Source organism: Neopelma chrysocephalum, unplaced genomic scaffold (genome assembly GCF_003984885.1).
Source record: "Neopelma chrysocephalum unplaced genomic scaffold, ASM398488v2 Primary Assembly neopelma1_42, whole genome shotgun sequence".
Lineage (NCBI taxonomy): Eukaryota > Metazoa > Chordata > Aves > Passeriformes > Pipridae > Neopelma > Neopelma chrysocephalum.
Window position 1 is genome coordinate 13,267,318 of NW_020897700.1, and position 17,938 is coordinate 13,285,255.

At 36.7% G+C, this 17,938-nt stretch overlaps 1 protein-coding gene across 3 annotated transcripts in view; it reads right to left on the reverse strand.

Annotated features, from left to right (window-relative positions):
* The window catches only part of GALNTL6 (polypeptide N-acetylgalactosaminyltransferase like 6), a 481,442-nt gene that overhangs the window by 279,983 nt on the left and 183,521 nt on the right, over positions 1–17,938 (reverse strand). For all 3 annotated transcript variants that reach the window (XM_027676722.1, XM_027676721.1, XM_027676723.1), the window contains exon 2: positions 14,196–14,304. In XM_027676722.1, coding sequence (XP_027532523.1) covers positions 14,196–14,304 — 109 coding nt within the window. The remainder of the gene's footprint in view (positions 1–14,195; positions 14,305–17,938) is intronic.

The window sequence follows — 17,938 nt, forward strand, 5'->3', positions numbered from 1 at the left end:
TTTCATTTAACATTAGAACAGACTGGCTACAGACCATTAATCAGAGCCAAATACTGAATGAGCAAGCATATGAGAAACAGAATTCAATCACAAAAAAGGCTTCACGGTTTTGTTTAGTAAATGAACGACCTGCTAGAACAAGAAGTCTCTACTACAGAACAAGATTACCTTAAAAAAATAATCTACTAATAATGGTAAGATGTGTGTTTCAGTACTTACATAAATTAATTCACACAAACTGCATCAAGAATAGCATTCTAATAGTCCCTAGTACCAGTGGGTCCAGAGACTATTAATGTCTATGGTCAAGCTGATACCTTGAAAAAGCTCAAACTAAAGTGTTCCTAACATGATTTTATATAGGAACTAAACAGCTCCACAAATTTAATGCAAAATTATAGTTGCAAAGGTAGTGTTTCAGAAAACTAAAAAATACAAAATAATAGGGTTCTAACAGCTGTAGTTAACATAAGACCTATCTCTCCTTCTCTATTTTTCTGCATTTTAAGACATAGTATAACCATGTGCCATTTACCATATACTATTACAGGAAAACAAACAGGATGTTCCATGCAACGAACTTATTATTATGAGCTCTTTATTTTTTTCTCTTTTTTTCATGAATTCAACCTAAACTAGGTCCAGAAGCTGGCTTTGTGGCTGTCACACAAAGAAGATGGAATAACCTGTAAAAATGAATTTAGCTATGTGTAGGTCAACAATGTGCAACAGCGTAGTGTGAGTCAATAGTGTGCAATAGTGTAGTCACTCTTGTACCTGAAGCACTATTCCATGATGTATATTCTATAAAGAACGCATGAGCTGTCACAGCTCCCAGTAAATTCAGATTTAGCCTGTAAGACTCCTACAGAAAAAAAATTCCATTCCTGTATATGGAGATAGTAAATATTCACAGCTAAAATTTGAGGCAGACCCAGGAAGTAGAACTATGCCATCTGATTCCCCACATGGTGACTCAGTGACAAGGTCAAACTTATTCCTTCTGTAAATGCCTACAAGCAATCAGAGTTTGCACACTCAGGACAACTTCCTCATGTAGTATATAAGTGGTTTATTGCCTTTTCAGGTCCCTTTGGATCTATCCATTATACAATACAGTGCCATATTTCTCAGATGATAATGAGTTTAATAGGAAACTGAAGCTGGGTATGCAAATAATTACTTGGGTTAATGAACGAAACAGGCACCCCTTCAAATTCAGAAATACAAGAATTATCCTCAAGGCAAGCAATATAAGCCCAAGGAAGTGTACTAACATGTTAAGATGTAACAAGGTGCAGTTATAGCAGATACAAGTGAAACAAATCATATCACGTTCTTGGGACTGGCCTACCAGAGTCCTTCTGTTTACTTGAAACACAATGTATATTGTCTACCACAAAGTAACACTTTGAATCTCGGTCTTCTCCTTTTCACGTTTTCTTTAGAAAAATCAGACACATTATTCCTGTGAAAACTGTTTTGATACTACATAACTGCTCCATATACTCACTACTGCTGCATTTCCCAGTGACTGCCTTTCCCTCTTCTTATAAAAGACACCACTAACACTGCAATCATTAATATTGCCTTTTATAATTAATTTTGTGGTTTAAAATGCATTCTTTATTTTAAAGAGCCTTACAACTGACTGACATTATTGTGGTAAGGAAAGCTAAATTTAATGCTTGACCTGCTATGAGCACAGCTCTGCACAGCCCTTTTCCTCCCTTGCCATTGATTCACGTCTTTCCGAATAACGCAAGTCCAATTAAAGCAAACCGTTTTTCAAATGCCTGACACAAATTTGAGTAAATTCCCTGTGTTAAAGTCAACTGAAACTTCCAGTCAATACATGCTGTGGATTCAGGCAGAGGGAGAAGTAGAGACTCAAAGAATCACCTTCAGCCATGAACTGAACAGATTCTCAACTAATTAGTTTAAAATATCTTCTATTCAAAAACACAAGTCATCACTTACAGAACACAACTAATATTTATCCCAAGGCCATATTTACGCATAATTCAGCATGAAATGGTACGTCCATTGGGAACTTTTTTGAAAAAGTTAATTTGCTGAAAACTGATGTTTGGATTCAGTCAAAAGTATTTGCTGGTTTGGTGTTTTTTTGGTTGTTTAGGTTTTTTTATTTTGTTGATACCTGGGTTAAAATAAGCAAATGAAAAATACATTTTGAAAACCAAAATTTTAAAACTACAGTCTTTGTTTTTCAAAATCTTATATAAATGACACAACTTAACTAACATTATTAATGGATAGACATTCCAGTTGAAAATTCTGTTTGTGAACCAAAACAATACTTTCTAATTCTATCATAGACAGAAAAAGGTTTCACGTATCAACACAGCTTGAAATAAAAGAAGTCCATAAAAATTTCTTACTCACTGAGAAAAATGTTAAAAAATTTAAATTCCATTATGCAGATTCTTTATGTATTTATGCAGCACACAGGAATTCTGAGTTCCACTTTCAGCTGTATGATCAAAAGCCCCTCAATAAATCCAGTTTTTGAGGAGAAGGGAAGCAATCTTTAGCAACCACATTAAAGAGAGCAAGCATACACACTTCCCTAGCCCTCCATAACCACAGGTAACAGAGGAATAGGACGGACAGCAGAGATTTACTTTAATTGAAAGCTTTGCTTTAAAAGCATTACCAGAAATTCCACCATTTAATTTGTCCAGTATATTTGAAACTAGAAACGTGGAAAGAAATCTTTATTCCTTACATTTTCCGGGGGGGAGGGGGAACTTAGTTTGTCTATTTCGTTGCTATTAATTCATCTCTGCATTCATATGATATGATTTAACTTAGAGAAAGTGCTTCTGAATATGTTTAATTTAATTTTTCCTGTACTTGCTTAAATAGTAAATCAACATCTTTACAATAGTGAGAGAAATTATAACAAAGGACTTGGATTGGATTAAGAATTCATGTTCCACTGTGCTGGGCAGGCACCAGGTACCCACCAAAGCCACTCCCCTCCTCAGCTGGACAGAGAAGAAGATATATAACGAAAGGCTTGTGCATTGAGATAAGGGCAGGGAGAGATCACTCACCAATTACTGTCATGGGCAAAGCAGACTCGACTTGGGGAAAGATTAATTTACTGCCAAGAAATGCTCAGGGTCTCTTAACTTCTATGTATGTCTTCAGACATCTCCAAAAAATAAACAGAAAAGATGAAAACACAATTTATTACAAATTTTATAAAGTTGATCATTGGATAAACTGGAGGGAAAAAGCCATTTAAATACTATACTGAAGTGGCAGTATGTTAGTAACTTGCTTAACTTATTAATTAATAGCAGCTAATTAAAATATCAGCCCTCTAGAACTTTAACCATTCATAGCTTTCAGTCTTCTTGTGACATACATGAAGTTCGGATTTCTTCCCAGTATAACTGTTTTAGTAAAAGCTAGGAAAAAAATACATCAAAAAACCCTCAAAATAAATTAACATGTTATTTAGAGCCTTCTTTTCTTTTCATGTGACAATATTAGAAATAGATTAGTCTCTCAACTAAAAAATCCTTGAAGTATTCAGTGTTGCTCTAGAGTGGAAAGAAGACCTGGAAGGACAACAGAATCAGTATCTTTTTGGTGTCTCCAACTTGCCCACTGGAGACAACTCCTTCCCTGCTTTATACACCAGTACTTACTCTGTTTCAGGATCAGTCTCACCTTTCGTAAACTGCCATGGAATAAAAATGCAAGGAGCAGCTAAGAAATATCAGTAGCCTCATATACTTTAACAATAGTTCATAAAACATATACAAGCTCTCCAATTAATTAACGTCTAAAATAGAAGTAATAGTCAGGGTAACCTGAAATGACTTTAGCTATCATTAAAAAATATAAAAACGTAAACCAAAATGCATACGAAAAGAAAGACTTTTTCTATATTTTAAGAATATCTATAATGCAATTTAAATGCGTATCTTGATTTCTTTTTTTTAAATCTGAGAATTTGTCCTCTGAATTTCCTGGCAAGTTTTACAATTCACATTTCGCCACCACCTACACAACCTTTAGTCAGAATTACCTAAAAACAAGTTTATTTTCAGCCTGTAGACAGCAGAACTTTCACACAGGTTGGTAGAACAAAATGCCACTCCTAGAATGTCACTCCTTTTTTTACTTCCTTTTTTTTAGGAGGACAGATTCTCCCAGACACCACTTCACTGAAAGCATGGAGGGCGGACAATTTTGTGTCACATAATAACATCCAAAAGGTAGCTGTGTTCCTTGAGAAGCAGTGATTACAGGGCATCATTTGATGAGCTAGTGTCTAAAAAGCAAATTATAGCTAAACAATCATACATCTCTGCCTTTTCACATATATTCAATCGATGTCAGACAAATTGTTTCACCAGTCCAATAATTTTCCTCTGTCAGCTTGTTTAATGAAAACAGGAAGGAAAAGAAAGTCACCTTACACATATTTCATTTCATAAACTGCACTGAGATAAGTATACTAGACTTTTGTACTTGCAAACTTAATTCATATCCTCAAAAGTAAAAATGCTATAACAGGAAAATAGGCAGTTCAGTTTTTTTTTCAGGAATCCAAACATCTTGTTGGTGTTTTGAAGGCCAAAAGGCTAAAATAATACTCTAAAAATTTAACTACATCCTCTGCTAAACTGTATTTTTATGAAATAAACATGAAAACAATTAAGTTTACAGTATCAAGTCAATTGCAACATTAAGGAAAGCAAGTGGTGAATTTTAGAGTGTAAAGAGCTTTCTAATGTCTTTGGAATGGTGTGCTTGTGATTATTATCATGATTATTCTAGACGATGGAGTCTGTAACATGCAAGGTTACTGATCAGTGTGCAAGCAGTATCTGGCACTGGCATACAATGCCGATAGCAAATTCCCTTAAATATCATGTAGCTTAGACCAAAAAAGAGCCTTGTTCATTTGGCAAGCCTTTAAAATTGAAGTTCTTCTTATGGATCTTTTGACCTGGATTCCGATTAAAGGAATGTCTTTCTTTAAATCTTTAAAAGAAATAGACTTTAAAGGTGCCTGACAGCAGTTTATTCCATGTTTTAAAATTAAAAGATGGCACAAAAGTAGTAAGGAAAAATTTCATTTTCCCATTGCAACTGAATTGAAAAGTATGGTCTTGATGTACTATAATTGCTGCCAACCACTTGTTCAAGCTCTTTTACTACAGTTTAGTCAGGATTCATTTCCTTCTTCTCTGAATTTGAGTTTTCATAGTAAACTAAGCAACAGTTCTTTGTTCCACTGAGTCAAGCAGTAATTGCTCCAAACTGACAAACTTGATCATTTTTACATCTATCAAAGGAGAGAACAACCTCAACTAAAATGGTCTATAGAGCTCTCCTCCTTCTTACACATAGACAGGTCTAGCCTGAAGGTCTCTAAACTGTTCACTCCAAACTCTCCCTGCAAATGAGACACATTTCATAAGAGTATCAAGATAAAATTCATTTTCCAGAATTACTACAAAATACATCTCTCTTTAAAAAAAACCACCAAACAGAGAACCAAACAGCCAAATATCTACAGATGGACTCCTAATAAATAACAAACACTTAAAAAGTCCTGGAAAAGTTTAAGCACAGGAAGTGCCCAAAACCCAAAACACCCTCCCAGACTGCAACTGCCAAATTAAAAGATCCATTTTAGCTGAGACCTCCCCTCATACCCCTCCTACCCAAAAACCCCCAACCTCAAAACTTCTAAAGTCAAGTTTCCTTTATTTTTCAGGCAGCAACTCTATTAAACCCGTAAATATTACACATTAAATACTCACATGATGTGAGTCCACTGACAGCTCTTCACCACTATACAGAACAGATAATACTTGGGACTACCACAAGCAGATGGCAAGATTGTAAGAGAGCACTTCTTAGAATCTGGATGCTAGTTTCAATCTAGAATATGTATAATTGATTTACCATGTAGTCATAGATATTTCTTGCCAAGTTTCTGGAAACACAATTTTCTTTCTGCTTGTCATGGTAAAAATCAACATGCCAATGCCCAGCACAGAAAGGTACACAGAAGATAATGTTCAGTGTTCTATATAAAATGAGCCATATTATGAACTCTACTCCTGCTTCCTTGGCCTCTCTGGTAGCTCTTTAAAGTTAGCTTATAAACTAAGTGGTTTAATTGATGAGTTTCCAATTACTGTGTGTGTGGATGGGGAGGGTGGGGCCAGGTAAGAACAGGAGAAGAATCAAATTAACTTCAACCACATGAAGGGCCTCAAATCTGGCCAAGGCAACAGGGGCATTGTGCTTTGAAACAGCTTAGCTCTGATTTACAGCACCTTTAAACTCCTCCTTATGCATAGATTTAAGAGTCAAGACTTAGTTCTATCATGTGCACACTTTTCTGACAGACACAAATTCTACACAGTGACAGCCTTACTCTTCCTGGCTTCTTCTGCAGCAGTGTAATATTAAGTTGTAACTTGAGATCCAGTGAGGGTGTGTAGTAACACAAATTATCACTGAAATAATACTGTGATATGCCATTTCACAGTCTGAGAAAGCCAGTCTGCAGTCACCCAGGGAAAAACCTAAGCACTTGTGAAAAAAATACCCAAACAAACCAAACCATATTTTCTAGATATCATCGTTTAAACTTCTGAAGAAGGCACCACTGGAAAAAAAAAATCTCTTTCCAAATCATTATTTGAGAGTATAATACAGGTTTTTTTCTGCTTGGCACCTAGTTCCAAACTGATCTCACTGTTTTCAACAAGATATCCTGACCACTAAGAATAAGAGTGGTAGAATCACATCTCAGTCTACAGCACTTTATTTACAGAGCAAACGCATTTTAATATGTGAAACACTTTATGTAACTGCAGTAGATTGCAAACATCTTTCATATTATATATCCTTTATGTGCTGTCTGTTTGACAAGCCATGATTAACATTACAGTTTAGAATTTTTTAATCATGTCAGACTTGCATTAAGATAAACTGATAAACATTTTTCTCTTTTAAAAGACAATACATTGCAAACTGCATGAAGCATATTCATGATTAATGCTATGAAAAATTAGGTTAGGAATGTTTATTGAGACCTTGGCTATCACTACAGCTCCAATTATAATGGAAGTTCTCAAATTCTTTTGAAAAGAATCGCAAGTTCAGAGCCCTAAATTAAATCTAGTAAATTTGTTTAATATATAATGCTGCCAAAACCCCTAGTGTATAAACCCATACAAAATACAGGCTAAGTAAATCAATATTTCAGTATACATGTCTTTTCCTGCACAACTTTTATTACATTTACCTGCATAAGTATTATAGAACTAATTTATTTCATAACCAATAGGGAATTGCATTTAATGCTGCTTTTGGATCACGCTGCCCCAAATCTTCTAGAGGCACTCTGGCACTAGGCTTTGCCTTGACAAGTTGATCTGAATTTAAGAACAGGTACTGTTCAAAATTATAAGGTTTAACCACAGAAGTTTGACGGAATTATTTTACACATTTTATTCTCAAAAATACTTGAACAGAAGTGATGGAAAACAATCACCACTGCACAATGTCTTTAGGTTCCACTGAAGTCAAATGTCAGGTGTTCACTACTTGTTACTGCAGTACAAAAGCACTCGAGACTTCTGCTTCCTTTAACGTTTCACCCCAAGAATACAGAGCTTCATTCTATTTCCATTTTCATCACAAACATGTTCACTTATTTTTCAATATCTCTGCTTAGTTTGTTTATAAAACTAATCAGTATGAATGTTTGTTGGTAAAACTATAGAACATACTGTCTGTTTATAGAACATGCCTACACCGAGGCATGTAAAGGTCAAGATCTTTAAAATCCTCTTCTCCCAGTCAAGGTAACATTTTCAAGAAGCAGAAAGGTAAAAACAATACTGAATATAGGAAAGAATTAAAATCTTCATTCCTTCCCTCCACAGCAGGCTTCCATATAGTATTTAAATATACAAATAGGAGGAACAAATAAGGTGCAAGTGGCTCGATAACTGCTGGAATAACCATCGGCTGTTACAGTACATGCTAAAAGGTTTTTCCTCTGAGATCTTATCAGCAAAGGAGCAAAATGGCTCAACAGTCAAATACAAAAGTACTGACAGCTACATCTCAGAATTCACTTCATCAATCCCTTAACCAATTTCTTTTGAAGACAAAGGCTTTTATATATTTATATTTACACAGCTCTTTACGTGTTGTCATTCTCTCAGAAATTTGCCTATTACGCTAAATTTTTAACGAACCTCATAGAATATAATTTCAGCATACACATGCAATCAGACAAAAATATCTCCAAAGCATTATAAAGGAAAAAAACCAAAAGACTATATTAAAAAAACCCACAAATTGAAAACGAAAAAACACTAAGAAACTTGCAGTATGCAATATTTCTACATGTACCTTATAGGTTATTGTGGCGGGTTCACCTTGGCTGAACGCCAGGTGCCCACCCAGTCACTCTATTCCCCCCCTTCCCAGCCAGACAGGGGAGAGAGTAAGGTGGAAAAAGAAAACAACACAAATCACGGGCTGTGATAAGTTAGTTTATATTTATGCGAAAAAAAGAAAGCAAAAGCAGCGTGCACACACACAAAGCAGAAGCCAGCAGCTAATCTCTACTTCCCATCAGCAGCGATGGTCGGCCACTTCTCCAAGAAGCGGGGCTCCAGCACACGTACGGTTGTCAGCAGGCAGCCATCAGAGACAATGAGTGCCTCTGGTCCTGCTCCTTGCCTCAGCTTTATATCTGGGTTGACGTCATGTGGTATGGAATATCCCCTTGGTCAGTGTGGGTCAGCTGGCCTACTTGCGTCCCCTCCCAGGATCTCGCCCTCGACTGAAGAAGGAATATTATAGCGCTGTGCTCAGCAGTAGCCAAAACATTGGTGTGTTATCAACACTCCTCTAGCTACCACTCATCATCACTTTGTATAAGAAGAAAGGAGATAAATCAGACTGTTCAAATTACCGAGGTATTACTCTGGTCTCCATTGCTGGTAAAATCCTGGCAAGAATACTTTTGAACAGATTAATACCCCCTATAGCAGAAGGAATTCTACCTGAAAACCAATGTGGTTTCAGAGCCAACAGGAGTACCACAGACATGGTATTTGTTCTCAGACAACTGCAAGAGAAGTGTAGGCAACAGAACAAAGGTCTCTATGTAACTTTTGTTGATTTTCCAAAGCTTTTGATACCGTGAGCAGAAAAGGTGTGTGGCAGATTTTGGAATGGTTAGGATGTCCCCCCAAGTTCCTCAAAATGATCATTTTGCTTCGTGAGGATCAGCGCAGCCAAGTCAGATATGGCAACGCACTTTCTGAGCCCTTTCTAATTACCAATGGTGTGAAACAAGGCTGTGTTCTTGCACCAACTCTATTCACAATGTTCTTCAGCATGATGCTCCAAAGGGCCAAGGCAGACCTTGATGAAGAAAACGGTATCTACATCCGATATCATACCGATGGAAGCCTTTTCAACCTAAGGCGACTGAAGGCCCATACTAAGACCTTAAATCATCTTGTCCGGGAGCTGCTTTATGCTGATGACGCCACCCTTGTCGCCCACACAGAAGCAGCTCTGCAGCGTTTAACATCCTGCTTTGCAGAGGCTGCTGAGCTTTTTGGGCTGGAAGTCAGCTTGAAGAAGACAGAAGTTTTCTACCAACCTGCACCTCAGGAAGTCTTCCATCATCCTCACATCATCATTGGCGAATTAGAGCTCAAATCAGTTCAGCAGTTTAATTATCTGGGAAGCATCATCTTCTCAGACGGTAAGATTGACAAAGAGACAGACAACAGGTTAGCAAAGGCATATAGAGCTTTTGGAAAACTCCATAAAAGAGTTTGGTGTCATAAACACCTGAAGAAAAGTACAAAGATCAGTGTTTATAGAGCCATTGTGCTGTCTACTCTCTTATATGGGTCTGAATCATGGGTCATTTACCTCTACCACTTGCGACTCTTAGAACACTTCCATCAGCGCTGCCTCCGTACAATCCCAAACATCCACTGGACTGATTACGTGACTAAATGCGTCTGTTCTTGAACAGGCAGTGGTTACGAGTATTGAGGTCATGTTGCTGAGAACACAGCTGCGTTGGGTAGGAAACATCTCCGGGATGCAGGACTACTGCCTCCCTAAGATCATGCTCTATGGCGAACTTGCCACTGGCTGCCGCAAGAGAGGAGCCCCAAAGAGGAGATACAAGGACTCCCTGAAACAATATCTCATCTTTGGCCATACTGATTATCATCATTGGTCTACTCTGGCCTCCAATCGGGAGACATGGAGACACACTATCTATAACACTGCTGCTTCTTTTGAGAACACACGCAGAATCATTCTGGAGGAGAAAAGACAACGCAGAAAGAATCGTGTCTTGCCAATACCACCTAAGGAGATATTCCGCTGTGCCTTTTGCAACTGGACTTATCTATCTCACATTGGCCTTTTTAGCCATCAGTGCGTGTGTAGCAAGTATGGATAGAATCCTTCTCAAATCTTCGTTTGCGAAGTCTAGCCATGAAGCTACCAATGCAGACCACAGCATTGTGAGGGCTACTATGGAGAAATGAATTCCGGCTCAGCCAGATCCACCACAGCTATTAATATAATTATTAGAATTGATAAAAAGTTTTCAGAAATTAAACCTTATTTTTTGTTTTCCAGTTCTCCTCAGCTGGAAATTTTCCCTTTTCCTAATCCTTCAGTTCTCCTTTTCTAGTAATTTACAACGGGAAAGCTATCACTTGTAGTTAGGAATAGCTTTTCATGATCAGAAATAGCACCATATTAAAATATAAACATTCAATCTATACTTCTTTAAAAGCCCAAGAATTACACATATGAATCCTTCCTCTTATCTGAAAAGGGCTGTAATTCATCATTACTGGTCCTATTTGTATCTGATGGTAGAGCTGAGAATTTCTTGAGTGAAATAGATAAAATTACTTTCAGAAATGGAGGAACAATGACATTGACTGATTCTCGAGGACTTTTATTCTCACTACCCAGGACATAAAGATAGAGGTGAAATCAACATAATTTATTCTCGTGGATGCTTCTGAATTACTACCTTAGGCTCTCATGGCTCTCTCTCCTGTGAATCTCATCCCACACGGGAGCATTCAGGGACCTCACATTCCTGGTTCTGCACAGAAAGCTTGGAAAATCAGTGGCCATTGATCCCACAGAAGCTGCCACGCTCCTGAAATTAATGTCTTGGTAGAAAAGCCTCAGAGTCTTCCGCAGAAAACTGAAGGCGAGTAGGGAAATCTCTGATGAAATGAAGAAATCACAACTACAGTAGCTGATTAATGGCAATATCAGGGGCTTCAGCATGCAGGATCTCCACTCTACCTAGGGATGCAGGTAGGTATACACAGCCATGACACAATCAATGTTGCTGTAGCTGGGTAATATATACAACAGCAGCTACCTAGGTTATCGCTACGCAAGCTGAGTAAGGTGCACTCACAACTCTGAACTTCAATGCAAGAGTACCTTTCTGATATACTTAGGACATTGTTTATTACTTAATGAAACAAAAATTGACAGATGTACAATCTGCATTTGTTTACAGTTCTCATATTTTTAGTGCAAATTAAGCATATTCTTCATCAAGGCATGCCATCAGTTGTATTCCCAGAGGAAAATAAATTAATAGAAACAGTTCTTATTTTAAATGCTGATTTCTTGTCAAAAAGATGGCATGACATATCAACTCCAACAAAGTCAGCTTCTCTGATTAGCTTATTTTGTTCCCTCCCCCTCCATTGTAATATCTGATTGACTTAATGGCTCACTTAATAAAATGGAAGCAATTAAACTTCTTTTTTTTTCTTTCTAAAGTAGCTATCACAACTGTTTAGTTAGGAATTATTTCTTGTTAACGTTAATTTTTGCATTCCTATTCCTATACTTCAGTCACTGGTTTTGAGCTAATGACAGAATAATATTCAGAGAAAAATGGAAGTGATTGGGTTGACTGAATGACATAATCTTCATTTCACTAGATCTATTCTGTACTGATAAGTAGTATATTTATAAAGCAAATGGCTTTATAAATAGGAGGAGAGACTACACAAATCCAGGAACATAGATTCTTAATTTCATGGAATGAAAAGGGATCGAAATATTTGGCTGTGAAACAGAAGTAGTAGTCATGGAGAAACTAGTACCTCTCCATAATTAGAAATTATGAAATTCACATTCCCAGTGCTTAAGAAATGGTAAGCTTTACAGATCAACAGCTAGACCGAACTAAAAGAAATACTTCACTCCTTTCTTCTTTTCAGTGCAAGGACCATTGACTACCTCTCCTGAAATGTCCCAAGAAGCCTTTTCATTGGTGTTATTTCATGCTTTCAGACAGATTTTTCACTAAAAGTTCATTTCAGATATATTTTGTTTTGTTATTAGGAAGAGAAATCACATAGTATGTCCCAAAAGAGTGCACTGAGATAATCTATTTTATTACTATACTGTGATTTTCACAAAAAAAGCATCAGAAGTTATTTTAATCTACTGAATAATGATGGCAAAAATAATTTAAAAGAGATTTCTTAAAAGGGCAAACTCAGCAAACAGTAAAATAAAAAAATTTAAAAATATAAATAAGTCAAAATATTTGAAGTATTATCATTACCAAGAATCAAAGTTTACCGGAAAAAACATTTACATACTACTACAATTATAATGTTAGAATCAGGACTGGAAATAACAAAGCTACATAACACGTTCTGTAAATTTCTTAGTTGACTCCATGCAATGGCTTGCATTATGTTGGCAGTGCTATAGCTATCCATCAGATAATCCTAAGAATTACTGTTATTTTACCTAAAACATATGGGGACCATATTACACATTTAGGAATTAAAAGTACATTGCCAAAGCATTAGTGCACATCTCTTGAAAAAGTCCATTCTAACCAGCAGACATGATATTCTATATATATATGCAAGTTTCTACATACTATTTTGTACCTTCTCTCTTAGACATTTGTAATTTTTCAGTTAGAAATTTGGAACACAATAATTATTGATCTGACAACTCCTAAATTGCATAGAATAACTTCCTCCTCCTCCCCACCTTTTATACTTCCTAAGCACATGTGAGAGGAAAGGATAATTTTTTTAGTTAGTGATCAAGATTCAAAAGAGAAAGGGAGAAACAGTTTACAAAATTAACCTACATTTGCAATATTTTACTTGTTTTACTTGTACTTACTGCAAAATTAAGTACTTACTACATCTTATGAATTTGTCAACTAGATTCAGCTGTAGAGGTATTCCGGGGGAGGTGTTCACTGTCTCAAGACAGTGGGATCAAGACAACATAATTTATTTTACAATAGTAGATTGGCCTTTGTAAAATAATGACTTTGAAACACTGATTAAGGTGCAATTCAACTGCTGTTTCTCTTCTTTCTAATTTAATTCATCTTATGTTGAAGAGTTGTACATTATATTATAAAAGAAGAATTCAAATCTGAACACGCTCTGATGACAGAAAAAGGAATACAAACCATCCTTTGCAATTAGGACATGCACCACGAGAAGGTACATTAAAATTGCATTATCCACTGTAACAAAGTGTCCTCCAGCGTATCTGCAAATTCAATTTTCTCCCATTTTCACATACTTTTAGACTGTCAGAATGAAGTGAAGTAGTTTTAGCTTCTAGGATTGAAGTTTGACAACGGTAAAAGTGTCAAAAGTTTTCTTCCAAGATAACCTTAGATATTCTTGGCAGCTATAGGTACTGAACTCCCTGAACTCAAGTTTTATTCATTGATTTAAGGACAACTTAGCTTTAGTTGTAATGTATGTCCCTTTGGAAACCAACACTTTGTTTCAATTTGGTCACAGTCTAACAACTGATTTCAACATAAAAAATATTTTGTTGACAACGTTTTTTCCCATTACAAAATCATTATATAGTTATTAGCATGAAACACATTATTTTTATTGTCATCCAGATGTCTTCAGAGATAAGGTATTTATGCTTGGTCTGACCCCTAAATTCAGAACATTATGTCCTTGTAGCATTACAATAAAAAAAAAAGGTGGTTAGGAATGCCTTTTAGATGACTTAAAAGAAAAAATAACCATGTAGATAAAGAATGAGTAAACCGCTTTCATTTGTTCTGAACTCATGTATACCTGAACGCATAGCATCTTTTTGAATGCTTTCATAATCATGCCAGTCCTTCCTTTTTAAGCCATCAGTCCAGGTAAAGAGCTGTCCATCTCCCAGCCCCAATGGAAGTGTCTGTGGAAACAGTAAATAAACAAACAAATAAATATAAACATACATATGTGTCTTGCATTATTACAGAGGAACAGTCAAGCAAATAAAACATTCAGCTTATTCAATGCAAATATTGAAACTTTACTGTGTTAAATGAAGTACCTTGATTTTTTCCTTAAACTACCACTCATGCAAAATTGGAGTTATATTTACTCTGTACCTTGCAATGTTTCCCTTTAATTTTTTTTATTTTTTTTAAAACTTGCTGTTGAGTTATTGGTATTTACACAAGGTCAAAGGACTGCATCAAAGGCACAGAGCAAAGAGATCCCCCAAATGCTTTCAAGTCCCGTAGATCTTTCTTCATGATAAGTGATAAGGGAAAAAAACCAAACACACACCACCACAAAATACCCAGAAAGAAAACCCCATATGACATCTAGTTGGTAAGCTGACTTCCTCTTTCCAGACTCCTGATTCTTGGGTAAACCTAAGAACTGCCTTTTGCTTCTAGGTGAAATTATCTTTCTAGAGCTTTTATTTTCATCATTCTTTCTGCCAAATGCTAGTATTTTTATGAAAAATAAGAATCGAAAAGTCCCATTACAAGTACATGAAATGTAGATCTGTAGGAAGTAGTACAAAGCTGCAGCAGGTTTCAAATAAAGTTAGTCTTTTCTAAATGCTTAATTTACAAAAAATATGGTAAAAGTGGACAAAATTTGACAAGCAAAGAAGATGACTGAATCAGCAGGTTTGAATCAGCGAACTGTTCAGAATAAAGAGCAGACATATAATGCATGTTAGAAACATCGCTATCAAAGTTCTGTGAAAACACACTCGAAAAGCAGTTCCAGGGACGCAACATCTGATCAACCTTCTAACAGGAAATACTGAAAGCTCTACAAAAATCTTACGCATATGTAACAGTGATACTTTGCCCTTCATGTATCAAGTCTGTAAACCCAAACAGCATTGGACTCACCCATTTGCCATTCCTGATTTTACACTACTGGCTGCACAAAACTGGATGACACTCACTGCCTCGAAGTGAAATTGTTCCAGCATGCTCAGTTAGGGTTTCTTTTTTTAGGACAGACAAATATTTGCCAAGCTACATGGTGCAGATGTGGTCGCTAAGCCATCCTTAAAACTGAGGTACTAAGGCTTTTGAATTTGTAAGCAAGAAGTGAGGAATGCCAGGCATGACTGGTTACCTTCAAGCAAAGGATGCTAGACATCCTGGCTGACAAAGATTCATGCTGAAAAGCTCTGCTTTGGGTCAGATGAGAATGTTGGGTATTCAGGGCAAAGTGGTGTGAGCTCAGTGTCTACAATAAAGCCCTGAGATACCAAGAAAAATCCATCACATTCTGCTAGCATGACCTACATTTTTTTAGTCTTAATATCAAAGGTAATTTATGTTACATAATGCCAAAATGCAATCCAGTCTGTGGTTATTCTTCTATTTAAACTTTTGCAGAAATATTCCAAGAAAACACTCTGTTGTCTCTGTATGTTAATATAATACAAGTCAGAGATTCACACCTGGAAGAATCAAAGAACTTAATATATCCTGATGAAAATATTTCAGGTTATCAAAATATCTAACCTTTCATGTTCTTTAAATGAACTCACTAAATTCAGTAATTCTTGAGTTCAAACAATGGTAATGTTCTGATAGTAATACGAAACTGCTTGTTTTTTAAAGTCAGAAGCATAAGGTAGGACACAGGCTGCAAGAGCGTTAATCATGATTCTGTAGCCCAAATTCCTAAAATCATCTACTCTGAAGCAATAGCTGGGTCTTTAAAAGGCAAGCCCAGACAGATTCAATTAAACTTCTATCTCTTGTCAGTATGGGTACAGCTGGTGTCAATCACTTGGTCCCAAAAAATCAAGACTATCAAAACTATCAAAAGCAGGATAAACTTTACTTTTGTGAGCCTTTTTTCCTATGCTGGCTTCTTTCCCTAAAACCAGTGATCTAAATGGCAAGTCTGCAGGACACTGAAAGACAGCTGAATAGTAGAGTTTAGAGGTTTCTGGTTTGTCTATTTGCATTTTGATGTCATTACTCTTTAAAAGTATTGATTACACGTAGTTACTTTACCTGATAACATTTACAAGTCTAATGTACTAGGAGGCTCTCTTGCAAGCATAATACAGTTAAATAAATACATCTACTAAAATTAATATAGCAAAAGGATAAATATACATCCAAATATTGTGCGATACACAAAAACCTCACAGAAATCATGCTGTGGCTCACATTTTGGAAGGGTAACAGTGCCCTAAGAGGACACAAGAAATGAACAAATCTAAAACCCTTGTGTTGATGCCATCATAAGTCCCTGTTTAACAACTGAGTTTTGTTTGGATTATTGAGATTTTTTTGTTATAAGTCCCTTAACTCCCTCACATCATACCATGGTGACTTTTCAGCTCTAACACCCTTTCAATGTTAGGGGAATTAAATACAATGCTCTCGCATGTCACTTCTTAACGCTAGTATTCAGGCAGCATAATCTCAATAAGGACTGAACATCGTGACACTTAGAGGGACTGGACTTCATGAAACTCACCCTGCGTACACACTAGTTTTACCTCTGCAGTGAGCATGGAACAGGGATTAGGAAGGGGTGTCGAGTTTCACAGCCAAACTTTCTGGAAAGAGCAGGAGTTTTGCAGTGCAAATTCTATAGGTCTGAAGAGATTGGAACTGCCTTCACTCCCTTGTCAGCAACTGAAGGATTGTTTTTCTTTTTTTTGCTTTCCTTTTTTTTTTTTTGATGTTGCTGTATTATTTAACAAGATACAAATGCACTTGAGAAAACGGATTCCTCCATTTCACTTCTGCCTAAGGGTAAACAAATTGCATTTTCAAAGACCCTAAAACACAGTTTCTGGAATGTTTTAAAACTGCTAAAAGGCTCCACTGTAAAACTCTAAGTATGCTCACATGCCTCTTCTCCAGATGATAATGACTAGAAGAGCTCCCATTTCTAAAGCATTTCTAGCTGTCAAGGAAGGAAAAGAAAAAAAAATTAATAAAAAAAATGTAATATTCTTATTCTAGTTCTCCAACTTTTTGGATACATTGACAATTTAAACTATATTCTATCTTGCATTAAGTTGTCGGGGCTGATCAGGAGGGCTTTAAACTAGGTTTGAAGGGGGAAGGGATTGAAACTGGGCTCTCCAGAGAAGAGCCTATGGGTGAAAAGCCTGAGTTGAGTTAAAACAGCAGACCAGCTGAAATGCATGTACACCAATGTATGCAGCATGGGTAACAAACAAGAGGAGCTGGAAGCCATCGTGCAGGAGGAAAGCTGTGCTGTAGTTGCCATCACAGAAACGTGGTGGGATGACTCGCATGACTGGAGTGCTACCATGGATGGCTACAAGCTCTTTAGAAGGGACAGGCAAGGTAGGAGAGGTGGAGGGGTAGCTCTATATGTTAGAGAGTCTCTTGACTCTGTGGAACTTCAAGTCAGTAACAATAAGGTTGAGTGCCTGTGGATCAGAATCAGGGGGAAGGCCAACAAGGCCAACATCCTGGTGGGAGTCTGTTACAGGCCACCCAACCAGGATGATGAAGGTGATGAATTATTCTACAAGCACCTAGCAGATGTCTCAAAATTGCCAGCCCTTG